The 17,915-nt window shown below is 44.8% G+C and overlaps 2 protein-coding genes across 4 annotated transcripts; both read left to right on the forward strand.

The window, feature by feature from the left end:
- The first annotated feature begins 130 nt into the window (after positions 1-130).
- On the forward strand, positions 131-3,962 carry asb14b (ankyrin repeat and SOCS box containing 14b). The gene is made up of 9 exons (XM_071476500.1): positions 131-1,023; positions 1,102-1,154; positions 1,235-1,366; positions 1,467-1,625; positions 1,744-1,989; positions 2,155-2,323; positions 2,420-2,948; positions 3,072-3,225; positions 3,333-3,962. Exons 1-9 carry the CDS (start codon positions 899-901, stop codon positions 3,509-3,511), a joined length of 1,746 nt encoding a protein of 581 aa, XP_071332601.1. The 5' UTR covers positions 131-898; the 3' UTR covers positions 3,512-3,962.
- Positions 3,963-4,344: 382 nt separating this feature from the next.
- On the forward strand, positions 4,345-17,416 carry tasorb (transcription activation suppressor b). Of its 3 annotated transcripts, none has more exons than XM_071476505.1 (23): positions 4,345-4,829; positions 6,363-6,508; positions 6,816-6,908; positions 7,025-7,097; positions 7,592-7,683; positions 7,775-7,909; positions 8,032-8,156; positions 8,284-8,315; positions 8,713-8,818; positions 9,096-9,199; positions 9,477-9,586; positions 10,062-10,134; positions 10,255-10,329; positions 10,563-11,405; positions 11,891-12,201; positions 12,289-12,391; positions 12,492-13,345; positions 13,968-14,090; positions 14,411-14,570; positions 14,663-14,771; positions 14,897-15,075; positions 15,272-15,406; positions 15,647-17,416. In XM_071476505.1, the coding sequence occupies exons 1-23, from the start codon at positions 4,526-4,528 to the stop codon at positions 16,894-16,896; spliced, it is 5,535 nt and encodes a 1,844-aa protein (XP_071332606.1). In that variant the 5' UTR covers positions 4,345-4,525; the 3' UTR covers positions 16,897-17,416. The 3 variants fall into 3 exon arrangements, with proteins under 3 accessions (XP_071332606.1, XP_071332608.1, XP_071332607.1); XM_071476507.1 differs by having other exon boundaries at positions 4,346-4,829; positions 15,644-17,416; XM_071476506.1 differs by having other exon boundaries at positions 4,346-4,829; positions 7,616-7,683; positions 15,644-17,416.
- Positions 17,417-17,915: the final 499 nt, after the last annotated feature.

The following is a 17,915-nucleotide window of genomic DNA, read 5'->3' on the forward strand; positions in this document are numbered from 1 at the left end:
CAACAATTTGAGGCAGGAAATTGGTGAAAAAATAAAATAAGATAAATCTAAAAAGCTATCTTTTGTCTATTTCCATGATAGGAGTTACAGCAATAGTGATCCAGCTGTGTTTTATTTTTTAAATAATGGCCTTGCTTATGATATGAGAGAGTGTGCACATGAGCTGAATCATGGTGGTAGTTGTTGCAGTGTTCAGTGGGTCAAAGCAAAGACCCCGTGATCTGATATTTATAGTCACAGAGATATAAATAGCTCGAGTATGTGTGGACACTGAGAAGCCCACTGGCTATACTGTTGTTAAAACTACTGAGGGAGCACTACCATTGGACTGAAGGTAACCACCAGACAGAGAATAAATAGTGCATTTAGAGAAAAACTAGGTTGATTCGTGTGGAGCTTGAAGGCAACTGCTGCTGTAGTAGAGATTAACCCGTTGAACTTGATTTGTAGCTGTTGAATGTACGGGTGATGTTGAATTTCAAGGTGTTTCATAGGACTTGCAACACTGTGAAAGTGCTGTGTCTTTTTTCTTAATGACATTTCTTCTGTGCAGACCTGTGATACAATACTATCAGTCGTTTATAAGCTGAACAGCAGGAATCTCCATGCTTTTTTTTTTTGGCTACGCTGAAAGAGAAACACCACAAATCTCTGCAGATATTCGTTGGAATTTATATAGATGTATAGATTTAATAAAAAATAACCTCATTTTGACATCTAATTCAACAACAGGAATAAGATTGACTGCTACTGTTCCCTGCTTAGCTCTGCTGCAGTTCACTTTTCCCTGTCAGCATTTAGGGCTGAAAGTGGTGTCCGACTTCCCACGTACCCAGTTTTATAATCTTGTTTACTTTATGGCTATGTGTCCCCTGGAGCAACTCCTTGTGCATTTCAGATGAACACAGAGACAGAAGATGAATTTTATCAATCTGAGGATGACTTGGATGAAGATGAGGCAACGCAATATATAATTGAGCAAAGTCTGATTCAATATAGAAAACTCAAAGGATTGAATCCAAGGTAAATCTCTAACCACCCAGTATTAACTGTCTCTTTCTGCACTTATATTATGAATCTCTTGTCAATGTCTTTTCATAGTGGTCTGAACCCCAGTGAAGATCCGGATGAGATTTTCAAAGCAATCAAGGAGGGTAAGCTGTTGTAAAAGCAGATTCAGAAAGTCAATAGTCTTGCTAGACCTTATGATGTGTTACCTTGTTTTCATATACAGGTGATGAGGATGCACTGAACAGACTGGCAGTGCAACCAGAGACTCTGTCCAGAGTTGATGAGCGAGGATGGATGCCCCTGCACGAGGCTGTGGTGCATCCGGATAAAAGGATACTAGAGATTATATTCTCAGGTAAGTAAAGTTATTACATCTATGACTGTAAAATGTCATCATACAGACTGCTGTCTTTAAATTCCGCATGTTGACTAGTTGTTTGGTGTTTGGGTTCCAGCATCACCCCCGGGTGCAGCCCACTGTCGCACTCTTAAGGGTGAGACACCACTGTTTCTAGCTGTGGTCCATGGACTCAGAGAGAATGCTACATTCCTGTTACAGAACGGCTGTAGCCCGGATCTCCAGAATGATGAGCAGGATTCTCCATTGGTGGCAGGTATCTGACATTAAATCCATCTGAATGCAAAATGCGCCTCATTTTACAGAAACCTAAACATACAGTATTTGCTAATTTTTTTTTTTTTTTTTTCTATTTCCTACTCCATGTCTCTTAGCTATTCTAAATGACCAGTATGACGTGGCCACACTCCTGCTTCGCTACAATGCCAAAGTAGACCAAACAGGACCACTGAACAGGACAGCTTTACATGAGTGTGCCTTTTTAGGCTTGGAGAACTTTGTGTATCTGCTCCTAGAGTCTGGCGCCGACCCAAATGCATGTGATATCAAAAAGAAAACTCCACTGGCTCTGGCTGCACAGAATGGACATTTGAATGTGGTGGAGGTGCTATTACAGAAAGGTACATGGAATAAGGTGATTTAATCTCCACTATGGATTTCAGAAGTATCTGTTTTCCATTTGTTCACTTACTGAGTTGCTCTGAAAATGTATGGTGGAATATTAAAGGATAAAAGGGTCTTGAAATGAAATGTATGTTCTTATATTGCCTGTATTCATTTTGTAGGAGCCCATGTGTGGTGCGAATCAGAGTCAGGCACTATTTTGTTTGATGCAGCAGCATCAGGAAACCCTGATGTGATCTCCTTACTGCTGGACCATGGAGCAGATCCCAACTTGCCTCTTTACAGTGGGCACCTGCCAATTCACCGGGTGGCATACCATGGACACAGACTGTGAGGAGCATGTCTGTGCCAACATCTATTTTTCCCACTTTTCATACAGAGTTTTCACCACTGTCATGTTATTAAACGAGGACTCCTCTTTGACAGGGCACTGGAGCATCTCATCCCAGTGACTAGGATGGACGCGGTAAAGGAAAGTGGGATGAGTCCTCTCCATTCTGCAGCTGCTGGGGGACATGCCCATTGTGTGGAGATACTGCTCAAAGCTGGCTACGATCCAAACTTCATGCTTCACCCTAGGGTGCGCCGCAGCTATGACGATGAGCGCAGGTCTGCCCTCTTTTTCGCTGTGTCCAACAATGATCTTCAGTGCGCCCGCTTGCTATTGGAAGCTGGGGCAATGGTGAACCAGGATCCTGTCACCTGTTTGCAGGTGGCTCTTAGACAGGGCAACTATGAACTGATCAACACATTGTTGAAGTTCGGGGCAAATGTAAACTACTACTCCCGTGTCAACACCACTCACTTCCCATCAGCGCTGCAGTACGCCTTGAAAGATGAGGTCATGCTGAGAATGATCCTGAACCACGGATATGATGTTAAGCGTTGCTTTGACTGTCCATATGGTGACAGTGCCCATGGTCCTTGGACCACCTCAGTCATCAAAGACATGGTGGTGAGACAAAGCTTGTGTGGGGGAAATATGGTATCAAGAATGAAATAGAGGGGGGGCCAGTGGAGTAACACTTTCTTTCAAGGCTTCTCTTTGACTGCCTGTGTCTCTGCTTGTGTCTTTTAGTTCTGCGAGGTGATAACTGTGTCCTGGCTCAAGCACTTATCTGCTCAGGTGGTGCGCATCATGCTCGACTACACCGACCATGTCTCCTTCTGCACCAAACTTAAGGACACCTTGGAGGGGCAGAAACAGTGGCCAGAGATCTGTCACATTCAAAGTAACAACTGCCGTGATCCCTCGTCTGTTCATTTTTCACCTGTCAGCAAAAGTGTATTGATGAGTTAATGTGTATTCGCTGACCTTACCGACTGTCTTTACACTCAGGAAATGTGCGGAGTTTGAAGCACCTCTGTCGGTTGCAGATAAGGCAGCATCTCAGTCGCCTGCGCTTGAGATCCCCAGCCTTCATCAACTTCCTTCCTCTTCCTCCCAGGCTGAAAGATTACCTGCGCTACAAGGAGTTTGACATTTACAGCAGGGGCAGCATGGTTAACTCCGTGTGAAAAAAATATATTTACAGTTATCAGATACAGGAACAAAAAAATTGCTCATTTGCATTGTTATTGTGTGTTTATGCACATGTTTTGTTTACTTTAAGCCTTGAAATGTTATTTGTATAAAACTGTATATACTTTAGGGTTCTTTAAATAGCCACAGTGACATGTCAGTGTCTTGTGTAAAGATTTACCCTGATACAATCACTCCTCTGGTTAAATGGATCCTAAAGAAACATTTTGAAAAGAAATACAAATAGTGTATTATTGTTATTATTATTATTATTATACACTCAATCTTATTGTAATTATTCACTTTTAGAATGTGAAAATTGCTAAACAGATCATTGATTGATTGAGTGTTTGATTGATTACATGAAAAAAATACATGAACAACACTATTTAAAACTACATAATTCTTAAGTCTTTCTTGTGACACAGAAGAAGAAAAAAAAAAGCATCTCTGCTTCTCTGTCTTCATCTGGTGGTAGGATGTTGTATTGCAACTGTGGGATTTCCACCCGGTCTACAGTGTGTATAACTTGTCAGCAGCTGTTGGCCATCTCAGTGTGTGTGGTATAAACATGTGGAGAAATAGGCCTTAAATAGATGTTATAAACATAAAAGTGATGCATAGGGGTGAAAAAAAAAAAAAAGTTGTTAGGATGTAGAGTAATTCTGTCCAATCAGCCAGATTTGACATACCTGATTGCAGCCTTCACTTTTCTCCTCACCGTGTGCTCTGTTTTCGTTTGCACCCCCCCCCCCCCCCCCCCCACCTCACATCCTCTGCTGTGCGGTCACGTCCCATCGCTTCATCAGTTCATTACCTGTCCCCGCCGGCGGGTGGCGCGGATTCCCTCGTATGTAAACACAGTGACGGCAGCGTTTTGCAGTGGTGGAGAAGAACGCGTACGTCATTTTCACAATGGCGGAGGCTGGGTGAGGAGGAGAGTGTGTGAGCGAAGCGGCGCCGTAATCGTTACAGCTACATCGCCCGTAAGACGTGCACGGTGCCCGAAAATGGCCCTGAACCCCGGCGCGGTGGGGAAGAAGGACGCAGACTGTACCGAGACGGGCGAACTCCACCCCGACGGTGGCGAACCCCAGAAGAATTCAGCCGCCACCTCGGCCACAGCCAACCAAAATGGCGATCAGGCTGGATGTGGAGACAGTGTAATGCCCGAACAAGAAGCCCCTGAGCGGCGGAGGAGCTCGCAGACGGACGCCCGGAGCTTTAGCGGCTCTCCCTTGACGGGCCAGAGACCGAACGAAGAGCTGCCACGGAGAAATTTCCAAATCCCGAGGAAGATACGAGAACGGAAAGGTGGTGCCCATATCGCTGCTATTTTGAACAGAGCCCGCACTGTCTTTCATAATTCTGCTGCTGCATGTTGCTAGCCTGCTAACTAGCTGGCTGGTCCGGCTAGTTTGGTGGAGTTTAACAAATTGTTCGCCGGTGTTTTGAGCCTGAGTGGGACCGGCACCGCGGGGTGTAGCGGGCACGGATGGTCTCGGCGGATGTGGCGTGAGTAGTTTTAGCAGACGTAGCCTCGGTAGATGGGCTCAGGTGTCCGGTGGGCAGCAGGCAGCTACGTTGCCGTGAAGCAGCCTGAAAGCGGCACTTTGAGGACTGTCCGTTTGAAAGCACACCTTGTTCGCTTTCTCCACCTTTTCACGGGTCCGTGGTCCGGGTGAATCATGCTGCCGGAGTTACGAGTGCGCTGCAGCCATCACTTGACAACATGTGGGTGGGCTCATTGACCTCAGTGAAGGGCATGGATTTCTCCACCCCAACCCGTCTACATAAAACGTTTCCACTATACCATGACATTTTGAATGCCATCTGAGTAGGGCTGCCCACCCCATTGTCACAGCTCGATGCCACTGGTATTACAGAGCACCTCACTTCAGTGCCCCACAGAGCATAACCCCATGAACCCTCCCGCACTGGCCCCCTTCTTTCAGATAGGTGGAAGTGCCCTTAGCAAAGCGCCAGATGCACAGTGGTTGTCACAAACCTTGCTATGAAACATCAGTTGTGTGTGTATACATGCAAAGTTGAGGTGAAGTGGGTGGATATGTCACTTTGAGCTTCTTATAAGCAGCTGTGCTTGCAGTACGTGGCCAGCTTCACCACCAGCAGCTCGCAGATGTAATGTATAAAATGTCTCATTGTGCAAGTTGGAAACTTAACATCTGTGGGACAAACCTGGCTGTGAGTGCACGCCGTCGGCCTGTCTCCAGTCTTCATCCTTTTGCCTGACATGAGAGATGCTTACTGTGTGTTACCCCACAACTTGGCTCTTGTGATGCTCCATTCCTGTAGCCCGAAGTGGTGGTTTCACTTCTTTGCATGTGTTTTGAGTGACATGATAAACCTGATGTAAATAAAGGCAGATGCAAGGCTTGGTCACCTGTACAGCAGTTTGTTTATATAAGGGATTCCTGGTTGTTGTTGTTGCTGATCAGTGTTTTTCCAATCCTAATAACTCGCTCTCTCCCAAAGAACGTTTCCGTAACCTGTTGTGATGAGCTGTCTGTCGCAGATGGGGAAATAAGTTTGTACATTGCAACTCCACTGATTTGTAAACACAGTGATTTGTTGTTTGCAAGCACTCAGTTCACATCACTTTCTCCTGTACCTGATGTCTTTTATACAAGAACATGTGACTCAAATGTCGAGGTAAATTCCAAACACAGGTTATGTGTGTTGTCTTTCTGTGAGAGGAAAGACTGTATATTGTAGATTTGCTATATCCACGCCAGATTACCTTGTGAATTAGTTTGATAATCAGGCACACAGGTCTGTGCTGCAGATGCTGTATGCTAATCCACTGATTCACCTCTGTGTGTGCAGGCTTGTACCAGTTTCTGCCCCCCGACAGCCGGGAGTTTGAGGACCTTGTGAAGATTATCTCCTCGTTTTACCTGGACGCGTCATCACGAGGATCCTTCTCCTACTGCAAGGCCAGGCTCATTCACAATGAGCTGCTGGAGAAAGAGGTTGGTCACTGACTGCTCGTAGCCCACAGCGTCAGCATGAGCATTTCAGTTGCTCCCTTTTTATTCATGGAGCCTTTTTGTAGGTTGAAACAAAATATAGCAAGATCATAATTAGCTGCCTTCACAGCTGCCCTTGTAGCTCATGCGAAAGAAAAGACCACACGCCGAGGTTGGGCTGTAATAAAATGTTTTCAGCATGTGATCTTTCAAGTTACACATTCTATCGCCACCATGCATGAAAGTGCCAAGACTTTGTGAGGTTCACGCTGGTGTATCTCATTTACTGAATACTCACTTTGTGTGTCAGTTCATCGAGAAGCGGAGAGAGATGAAGCAGGAGGGGCGGACCGAACAAGAACTGGCGGAGTCGTACTGCTTCCTTTATCCAGACAAATCCAAGGTGAGCCTGTCTGCAAAGCCCATGAAAGATGATGGAGAAGTAACGAAGCATGATGGGTTTTTTTAAAAAAAAAAAAAACATGATTCTGAGCTCTGTTTGTTCTCTTGTGTGCGTAGCTCCAGTGGATATGTGAGAAAGGTCTGTCTGTCGGGCACTCCAGGATTACTACACTAGGAAATCCATCAGTGGGTAAGTTGCTGTTGACTTCAGAGTTGACTATGAGTAGAAGTAGATGGAAGGATTTTTTTTTTTTTTTTTTTTTTTTTTGATTGCTGCTCTCATGATGATGCTTTGAGTTCTGCCAGCCTGATCAGTTTCCTTTTTTTGATGGGATTCGTTTTGTAACTTAACATCTGTCTTATTTATCTGCATCTGTGGATGTGTGATTAGTATTTTTACCTGATGAAATTACAACTGAAGCCAGTGCAAACATGGCTCATCAACAGCCGGGAATGGCTCTCTTGACATATGCAACGATGTATGAGTTACATGTTTTTTTCACAACTGAGCACCTGCTCAAGGAATAAACACTTTATGTCTCATAAAAATCAACAATCACTAAGAAGTTATTGACAGAAACTTTCCTTATTTGAGTTTAAGAGTGTGAATATCACACCTAAATGCTTTTTGGTGAAGTATAATCATGGTGCTTTTCCTCTAAATCTGCTATTTTGTCATTGTAGGTGTTTATCTCTCCAAATATTCAGATTTGTTACAAATCAATCCTTTTGAAGTGGGCTCGTTTGGAGACATGATCGTTTTTAAAGTTATGAGGGTATGGCTATGATTCTATTCTCATTCTGTGATATTGACAGATTTCTTATTCTCGTGGGACTCGAAGCCAGCTTGTCTGTTTTGTCTTCCAGGGCCGAATAAAGCACATCCACGAGAACATGCCGAAGAATGCAATGGAGCCCACACCCAAGTTTGACTGTCACTTATCCAAAAGTGCCAATAGAGTTACGTCTTTGCTGTCTTACAGGGCTTTTGAGCTCACGCAGGTAAACTCTGGTTCTATTTCATTCACACATTGAATGACTTGTGTGTGTATTTTTATAAAAGTAATGTTTTTAAGTTCTTTAATTTCTTTGTTTTAAATTGTGTCTCTCTTGTTGCCTTTCAGCAATATTTTTTTGAGTTTGCATTTGATGAAATCAAGCCACGGCCCCGGCACATCTGCCCCTACGCTGTGGTTTCCTTTCAGTACAAAGGCAAGGAGGCTGCTGCAGCTCCTATGACTGCACACAGGTACACATTCCTGCAGGAAATGGTGAAACCCAGCAAGCGTTGTCAGGCGGTTGATGATGTTGGCAAGACGTATATCTCCACTGGGTTCTTTGTTTTCAAACAGGCTTTTTGTTTCTCTCCCTAACAGGTTTAACACAGTGTCCCCTGAAGGAAGTAGAGGTAAAACTTTTTTTTAATCTTACATATTTAATCGACATAAAAAGACATAAAAAAAAAAAAGTTGTCTTAAATTAGTGTCATGTCCGTCTAAACTGGGATATGTGTAAAGGCCATTTCACACCAGGAGCGGAAAACACCCTCCTGAGGGTCCTCAGTCATCAATAACTGCTCCTCTTTTAATGAGTACTGCAATGATACTTCTTTAACTTAACGCTTTGACAAACCCGCTCACAGCTAGTCAGTTAAAGAAGAGTTTATTTTAAGGGCTGCTGCTACCCCAGAATTATCCAAATTAGATTCAACAGCCAGTGCAAAAAAAAAATTTAAAAAAAGAGTATATGTCAAAAAGTGTTATAGCTGTGCTTTCTCTGACCTTTGACTTGTGCTGTTGTTGCAGGGAAGAACTGCTACACTGTGTGGAGTGGTCCACTAGTCAACAAGGGTCAGGAGTTATTCCCAATCTGTTTACGGTCCTCCTCGCGCCCCTACCTTCCTTTCAAACTGTGAGTAAACCTTGAGTTTTTCACATAATTCTGTGTATCTCTAGAAAACATCAGTAGTGCCACTAGAATTTTCTCTGTTAATCAGTAAAGATTATTATTATTTATTTATTTTTTGCCACAAAAGACTTTTCATGTGCTGAACTTTAACACCACACATATCACATAGTGGAAGAGAGGAGATTAGAATCCACTTGAGCAAAATATAGACAAGATTTTTTTTTTTTCCTGAATTTGTTGTGATTTGCTCTCTGCTAAATCTCCGTGTGCTCCCCTGCAGACCTGAGAAGCTGGAGGTGAATCGGGGCATGCAGCTAGAGCAGGTGAAGCGAAAGATTCCCTCTGTGCTCTTTTCTTGGGACACCTACAGAATATCACGGGAAGGTCAGTCCAGACCACACGTGTATATCTCATAATAAAATGGTATGAATATGCCCTGGGCATGTGGGCGGTAATGCATTACTTCAATTTCTAAAGCTGCTCTAAATGCATATGATGCATTATGCATTAAAAAAAAAAAAAAAAACAGCTAAGCTACCAAAACCACCGAAGTTATGAACAAATGCTCGTGTTATTTCAGATAAAACTGAGCACAGAGGAAATAAACATAGATGACTTATGGACCCACTTTTTATTCCAACTTGCTGTCCTCTGTCCGCAGTGATGAAGTGTGGGATGTTCTGCAGCCTGTTTGAGGTGGTGGATGGAAAAGGCAAGCCCACCAGCGGCAGCCTGGCAGCGCTGGTCAACAAACTGGAGAGAGACAGGATGGTGAGTCACCCTGAAGCTCTTACCTACCAGGTTATCATGCATGAAATTTCTAAAAAGATAATGAATCAGTGCAGTGAATCACAGTTTGTGTCCAGTATTCAAGCAAAAAGCTTTTCTTTGGATGCTTCTTGTTGCAAAATCCGAGAAAGCTCTCAGAGAAGGACAAGAATAAAGGTCAAGTGTGTTACAGTGTTGCATCATTTGGTGCCATTAGGGTAGATTTTGTCTCAAAAATCTAGATTTTTTATTTTATTTTGTTTATTTTTCCTCCTTAAGAAGGAACTAGTGCAGGGAAAACATGTCTCAAACTGTGGTTCTGTTTCTGATTCTATTTTTTAGCAGCTATAAACTGAGTGTGTACTGAAGGAGTAAATGTGCACCTGTGGAGCAATACACCGATAGTTTGATCACTCGCATGGTCTGATAATGATACACCCTGGTGTTTCTGACTGTAGTGTCTACTGTCCTTGTTCAGGTGCTGGTGAAGTCTCTGTTTGACAGAGGCTTTCTCTTCCTGTTGTCCTCTGCTCAGATGGTAGAGACCAAAGGTACCAAGATTATTTTTCCTTTACTTTTCTCTCATAAATCTCAGTTGTGCCAGTTGAACACCTACTTGTTGCCTTTGGTGAGGGTTCAGCTTTAAAAAAAAGTTGCTCTTTGTTTTGTAGAGCGACGGGGGCGGGCTGAAAAAAACCTGCAAGCATTATTCATCTTTCAGGAGTCAAGGATGGTTGTTAAGTATTGTAAGTATTATTCACTGTCTGTCCATTCTTTTTCTCACCGAGCTTTGTTTCCAGAATCTGCCTGAAACTTCCAACGAGAACATCAGGAGCAAAAAAATCAAAAGCAGAGTTGAGAAGCTTCCATGTCGTAACCATGACTCCTGTTAAGACTTTTTTTAAGCGCCTGTCTCTAAACATTTATTACTTCTTGTGCTGAGAGACATCTTAACACTGACTCTTGTCCTCCGTTTCAGCATCCAGACTGTTTGAGCCAGAGCCGCTGACGGTAGAGCCCCAGCCCGCTATCCTGTCCTCCATGGAGCCCTTCGTCCCTGCTCTGCACTATGCCCTGTTCAAGCTGCGTCCCAACCCAGGCAAGGACCTGAGCTCTGGGGTGGAGCGGCAGGCCACTGATTACCTAACGCGTATGGATTCAGGCACGGTGCGGCCGTTCATCCTGCCCGACTACAAATATAACGTGGATGATCGGACCAACCCTCTCCCAGTGCCCAGACCCAAATTTAACATGGATGCCGTGCTGCGTTCTTATGTTCACAACCCTGCCAACTATATGTTACCTCTGAACAAGGCAAAGGACATCATTGAAAGAATACGGAACCCCGCGCCCACGCCCACACCTGCTCCGGCCCCAGTGGAATACAGCCCCGTTTCTGACTGGGGCGGCTCGGACAGGGGCTCAGACAGGGCAGAGAGACCTCCAGAAAGATTACCCCAGGAGAGGCCACCTCCAGAGAGGCCGGCCCAGGAGAAACCACTGCCTGACAGCAGCAGACGGAGGCAAGGGCTTGCTCATTCAAATGGAGCCCAGTTACAGCACAAACCCCACAATGACTCCCAGCCTCAGCCCCAGAGGTTACGACTGTCCCAGAATGAGTATGATAAAGACAAGATGAAACAGCTGCTAAAGCTGATTCAGCTCCATAAAAAAGCACTAATAAAGGACCCTGGGAAGGAACGGGGAGAGGACGGGGCCTGGGACGCCAACAGTCTAAAGAGGAAGTTTGAGGGAGATGAGAGGGGAGGCATCAACAAACACCAACGCACAGATCCGCTGAGCAATGGGGAACCCAGTCGAGGTGAGGAGTGCTGCAGCTGTCTTTGTAGCATGATTTTATATGTTGTTGTTTGATTTTTGTTTTTCAAGGATTACCACCTACTGCCGTGAAAGTCAGCTCCTCTGAAAGAATGAATATTACATAAGTTTCAAAATGCAGTCTGATGAGTTCTCAGTAATTCAGTCGCTATGGAAAAAAAAACACATTAACAACCCTAGTGCATTGGTTTACACCAAAATTAAATTCCTATATTATTATTTATATTTTTAAACACTTACATGTCAAGATGCTGGCATTTTTATTGCTTATCCAGGAAGCTGTTCATATTCCTCTGTCAGTGCAGTACACTAGAACCTGAAAAAACCTATATCTGCAATCAAGCTGGTTTCTGTCTGAACTTGTAAACACTGACAAATTTGCAATAATGCGTCTTAGCTTTATAACAGAATCTTTGCTTTAGTTTTAAAGGGCTAAATGCATCAATTTGTGTGTGTGTGTCCTGCTAGGCACCCAAGCAGGTGAGATGGGAGATGAAGGTGTTCAGAGTGACAATCTTACAGCAGTAATGGAAAGCATGGGCATCTATGACACTGATCTGAGGGCGCGTGGCAACACCAACTCCTCAGCGGTCAACGAGACCCAGCGCCTCCTCAAGATCCTCCTGGCCACTCTCAACAAAGCTGTGGCTCAGGGTTCAATGTCTGTGCAGTCAAACCACGGTGAACCGTCGACAGGTTCCGGCAGGGGGGAGCCTTCTTTACCTGACCCAGATCTTAGGAAACAAAATGAGCCAGCATCACAAACAAACTACACAGAGGTGAGATTTAAACAGGGTGGTTATTTTTGAATATTTTACCATGCATTTGTAGACCTAAAAATAAGTGCTGGTGTTTTATCTGTTCAGGAGGACATGGACTGTAGCCCCGGCAGCCCATTCAGCGCAGGCTCTCCATCAGAGCAAGCTCACACCTCAGATAACCCGAACTGGGTTATCCCCGTCAATGAAGGTACCTCAAAGCAGTCAGTTCACCCCGACTCTCCCTTGCAGGCATATTTAGATCTGGTGCAGGCATCACTGTGACAAGCTTCTTGTCTGCTTTTCTCCAGACAAAGCGCAACCTTTTCCTGAGCCGAAGCCTGAGCCAGAGCCGGAGGCTGCGATAGTGGCAGAAAGTCACCCAGAGCCGAAGACGCCCGCAGTCGTGGAAGTCAAGAAGGCGGCCGCACCACCCACGTTACCAGTCGTAGAGGAGGTTCCCTTCAGGCCCTCCATCAGCCTGGACACCATACTCAACCAGGAAATTCATAGCCTCACTTCTGACATTAAAAACATCATGCAGACTCACCATATCTGCTATACCTCGCAGCTACCACCACGGTTGCCTCCACGCCACTGCTGGCTGCCCAACAGCTGCTTCTCAGACTTTGTTGTACCCTACGTCTCCCCTGTGCCCTTTCAGGGGCACGTCAAAGCACTGTGTGAGAAGATGGACAAGTTGATCCCAGCCCCACCTGCTCCCTCCAAGGCCACTTCCCCACCTCCCCCAGTGACAACGTCTAATCTTACAACACCAACCCCTGCCCCCATCCAGACTTCCAAAACTAAAACAGAGCCCTCCCTGTCAAAGAGTACTCCCTCCTCTCAGAGTGCTAAAGTGGGCTCCGCCAAAGACACTGCATCCACAAAGGCTAAAACAGAAGCTGCATCAACAGAGTTGGGGGGAGAGATGTATTCTCCCTCTCAAGTCACACCAGGTTCTCCAGAGGCAAACTCCCAGAACCCAGGCTCTGCTTCTGGCAGCGGGTCCGGCTTGCTTGCTGGCAGCCTCATTGGTCAGCTGAAGCCTGAGGTTTTCAGCAGTCTGGTAGAGATCTTTAAGGACGTCACCAAGAATACAGTGAAATTCTACATCTACTCTGGAGACGAGGGGGAGGAGAGCACTGTTTGCAAGGAGATAAAGGTACAATGCAAGGTTCCATTGTGGCTTTGAAAGTAGATCTTGTTGCAATTCATTATTTAGTTTATAATATGCCAGAAGTAGTGAAAAATATCCCTTGTAAGGTCCCTGAAATGAAAGTGATGTCTTTAACTTGCTTGCTTTATCCAATCAGAAGCCAAACCAAAAACCCAGAGATATTAGCATTTTTATAAGATAAAAAAGCCGCATTTTAGAAACAGAAACTGGTGATTTTATCTGATAAATGACATGATTACCGTCTAATTTTCTGTGGATCAAATTGTTTGAACACTAGTTCAAAGTGTTATTATTCCCATTTTACATATTTATACTTTCAGTTTATATCATATTCATCATCTGTCACGTTGTCTTCTCTCTTTTTAAATTTTTTTTTATTGGAGCCAAAGAGCCTTCACAGTTTTCTGCACAGACATACACAAGTGAACTCACAGTTCGACAGTGGGAAATGTGAAAGGCTACACTAGCTCCTCTTTGTCACTATGTTTTCCGTGTCTCAGTGCTCGGTGCTTTCCGTATGTGTCAGTCAGTCAGCACTTGTTTAAGAGAGGAGGACACATTCGTCTGCCTGTCTCTAACAATTACGTCTCTCCTGTCTGGCACAAAGGAGTACTTGAAAAGTCTTGGCAACAGTGAGTGCAGCCCGCAGACGTTTCTGGAAAACAGCGGTAGTTTAGATAAGCTCCTCATCATCATTCAGAACGAAGACATCGCTGCGCATGTGCACAAGGTAGGATCACCTCCTGGCACACTCTTCTTCACAGTCTCACCTCCAATCTGTAGCACAGGTGATCTGGCACCAGCTGAGCCGGGCAGTGATCAAACAAAAATGGCATCTTAATTGAATTTTTACATCTGCTGCGGGGCAATTTTTTTTTCATCTGGTTACAGAGTTTAATTATTTTAACTGACAACGTTATTTGTATGTTATGTCAGGATATATATATATATATAATATGACAAGAAAACACAATTATTTTGTGATCTGAACCAATTTTTAATACAAAAAGTAATAAAAGTTTGTAAAAATTGAATCTTTTGACCCTGCAGATCCCAGCTCTGGTGTCTTTGAAGAAGTTGCCTTCAGTGAGTTTCGCTGGAGTGGACACGCTCGACGATGTCAAGAACCACACTTATAATGAACTCTTTGTCTCTGGGGGCTTCATGGTGTCTGACGAGTTTGTCCTAAACCCTGACCTTATCACACAGGGTAAGTTCTACTTTTCTTTGTGCAAGTTGTGCGAGTTCATGGAAATATCAGCTGGACGATACTTCAGAGCTTGTGTTGCTCGTTTTGTGCAGAGCGTTTGCAGGGGCTGCTGAAGTTCTTGGAAGAGCAGAGCACCCCTGAACACCCCTGGCAGTGGAAGGTGCACTGTAAGTCCCAGAAGAAGCTAAAAGAGCTGGGGAGGTCAGTATCTCAGCCAGAGCTTTCCCAAAATGGGGATAATCACATCAAAATGATCTGTAGCCGTATTGTGGTGTGAAGAAATGACTCGGCACTGTATGCATCTACTTTTGCTGTTCTCTTTAAAGGTTAAACACCAACGCCATGGGGCTGCTGAACCTTCTGACAGCCTATCAGAAGAAGCACCTAGTGGAGTTCCTCCCTTACCATGAGTGTGACACGCAGTCTCGCCAGGCTCCGGATCTGGAATGCTTGATTAAACTCCAAGCTCAGCACACGCAGCAGCGGCACCTTATCTTCCTCACTGGTATCTTCATCCTCATCACTATTCACTTCATCTACTCACCAGTGATCTGGAAAAAAAAAAAAAAAAGTACATCTTTATGTGTCAGTGTTGAGATGCTTGTGTGAGATGTATTTTCCTCCATGAATTCTAGTTAAATAAATTATGTACATGATTAAAATGATATTAAAGTGTTTGTTGTTGTGATGTGTTTTTACAGAGAGGCCATTTGAGATGTTCCTACAGTACTCCAGAAATGGAATAGTCATAGCGAGCATTGATGATGTTATGAGCGGTTTCCACAGTCTGATTGGCTCCATTAATCAGAATGAGCTTCCAACGCCGCCCTCTACTGGTGGGTAGCATCAACAGCAGCACTACACAGTAAAACACTGGATTTCATGTCATGTTGCTGGAGTGTAATTGCTTTTGTTCTACACAGTTATCTTGCCAGTGAAAGACGTCTGTACTATCGGCACAATTTTTAAACACATTTGATGCTGTCAATGCATCTCTAACATTTCTGCTGATAATATCTTCCTCTCTGCTTTTCCATTTCTCTCTCTCTCTCTGCCCTCTCCTGCTCTCTCAGTAGTGAATGATGAGTGTGTAGAAGAGGAGGACATGTCATTAGACTCTGATGATGGCGAGCCACCCACTATAGCAGATCCCTCAGAGCAGAAGGCGGAAGTTGAGAAGGAGAAGCCTCCGCTTCCGCCCCCACCCGATATGGAGGAGTTTCGTCCTCCGCTCCCAGACCAGCAGGTCACCCCTGAGAGAACTCCAACGCTGTCTGAATACAGCGCTTTCAAAACAGCCATCTCTCAGTTCAAAGCCACCAACCAGATAGGCATAGGCTCTTCAGACATTGGCAGCTTGTCACCAGGAGGTTTTCCTGTCAATCCCCACCAGAGCTTCCTGTGTCCTTCAGCGTCGTGGTCATCCTACACTGGCTCCTCTAGCTATGCGGCCTCCCCAGCCTATCCAGCCTCACCCTGCAGCAGCACCCAGGAACAGGAGTATCGTCCCCCAGCTACAGCTTCTGCCACAGTCCCAACTCCCCCTGTCATGGCCACACCAGGACCTCTAGCCAACCTGGCTTCCCTTCCCTTGGAGGTCAAACCTCCCCCGCCACCTCACCTCATGATGCTGGGTCACACATATGGCTCGGACACTGGCGGAGCTGGAGCTACTGGGAACTCTCCGCTCACCACCTCCCTCCCTTACACAGACCATAGTGACGCAGCCCAGCCATGTTACATGGCTGGCATTCCTAAAAATGCTAGTGGGACTCCCACGCAACACAATAGGACACACAGTGGACCAGGGGAGGGTATGTGGAACGCTGCAGGGACCAGCACTTGTGAGACTGGCAGTGGCCAGGGTGTGGTCACATCTGGTCTACTGGACCCCAGTGGGCTTCCTAAGACTGGGGAAAACCTTGGAGGCAGCACCCCTGGTTGTCAAGGGGGCAGGACTCAGGTGAATTGCACTGATAACCTTGGACCATCTGTGGGCCTTTCCACAGTGGCCACCAGGGGGGGCTCAGTAGTTAGACCTAAGCTGCCTCCACATCCAGTGTGTGGTGTGGGCTATGGTAGTATAGGTGGCATCCCTGGACAGATAGACCATGGGCCTATGCGGGGTGCTATGGGACCTGGTTCTTTAGGGAGCTATCGAGGGAGAGGAATACCACCAGGACTTTGGCCTCGGCCAGGACGAGGACATGAACGAGGGGAAGGGACAGGAGGTGGACCCTGCTCTTGGGGCTACCCAGCAGGCAGGGGTGGAGTACAGGATTACTACTCGGACTACACATATTCTCACAATTATGCCCCTGAATAGACAATCATGATGATCAAAGGGGAACCACAGATGCCATACTCCAGAGACTGTAAGAGCTGGCTGAATGTATATATTTCCTTGTCATAAACACATTGATTTAAATCAGTAAATAAGGATCCTGGTTTTCTACATTAATAAAAATTGATACAGGCAGTGCCGAGTGTCCTACTGTCGTGTAAACTGTATGTACACTCTTTCCATGTGAGCTATTTGAGACCCTATTCAAACCACTATATTTATATTTGCCAACAAATGTTAATGGCCTTCCAGCTTCTCGGAATTTATCATCTTATTTCTGTTTGTCCCGGTTTTTGAAACGGTTTGTGAACAAGGGGAAAGGCTGATATTTTTTTAAGGAAAAAAAAAAAACTAGTGAATGAAATTTCACTTTTGCTGTTGGTTTTTTTTTATTTTACATATTTGGTTGTCCTAAATTCTATTACAATAAAACATTTCAAATCTTGTTTGTGTGACAGGTTTGATGACAGTGTCAAGCAAACCATTAAAAATATAAATCCCAGCAGTCTTACTGTCCTTTCAATCAAACTCCACTTTTCATTCAGCTACCTCAAATTTGTACGTCCGGTATGAAGATGGATAACTTAACCTCAAGTGACAGTTAGGTGGGAAATATATATAATAATATGGGAAACATCTAATATGCCTAAAATCAAATGATGAAATTAAATAATCAACAGGTCAGATATCTGTGGGAAACTCCAGGTGTCTCATAAAAACTGCATGTCTTAACAAGTGGGAAAAGGTTATTTCCTGACCATGACAGAAGGCGCAGAGCTCTGCGGTAGAAATCAGTTAAATCTATTTTCTCCAGCAGGGTAAGCTGTGTGCAGAGGAAATGCAGCAATCAAAACCCCCCGAGACCTCATGCTGATGCCACTGGCCGTCCAACTGTACCACCACTGAAAGAATCGTTTGGAGGGTTGATGTCCTCCTCTGTGTGGGTTTATTGTGTTTTTTCATTATCTGAGCAGAGCTTCCCAGGAGGGAGAGAAACACCA

This window comes from Trachinotus anak, unplaced genomic scaffold (assembly GCF_046630095.1).
Source record: "Trachinotus anak isolate AG129_WGS33_773 ecotype Australia unplaced genomic scaffold, CSIRO_AGI_Tana_v1 ptg000004l, whole genome shotgun sequence".
NCBI classification, from domain to species: Eukaryota; Metazoa; Chordata; class Actinopteri; order Carangiformes; family Carangidae; genus Trachinotus; species Trachinotus anak.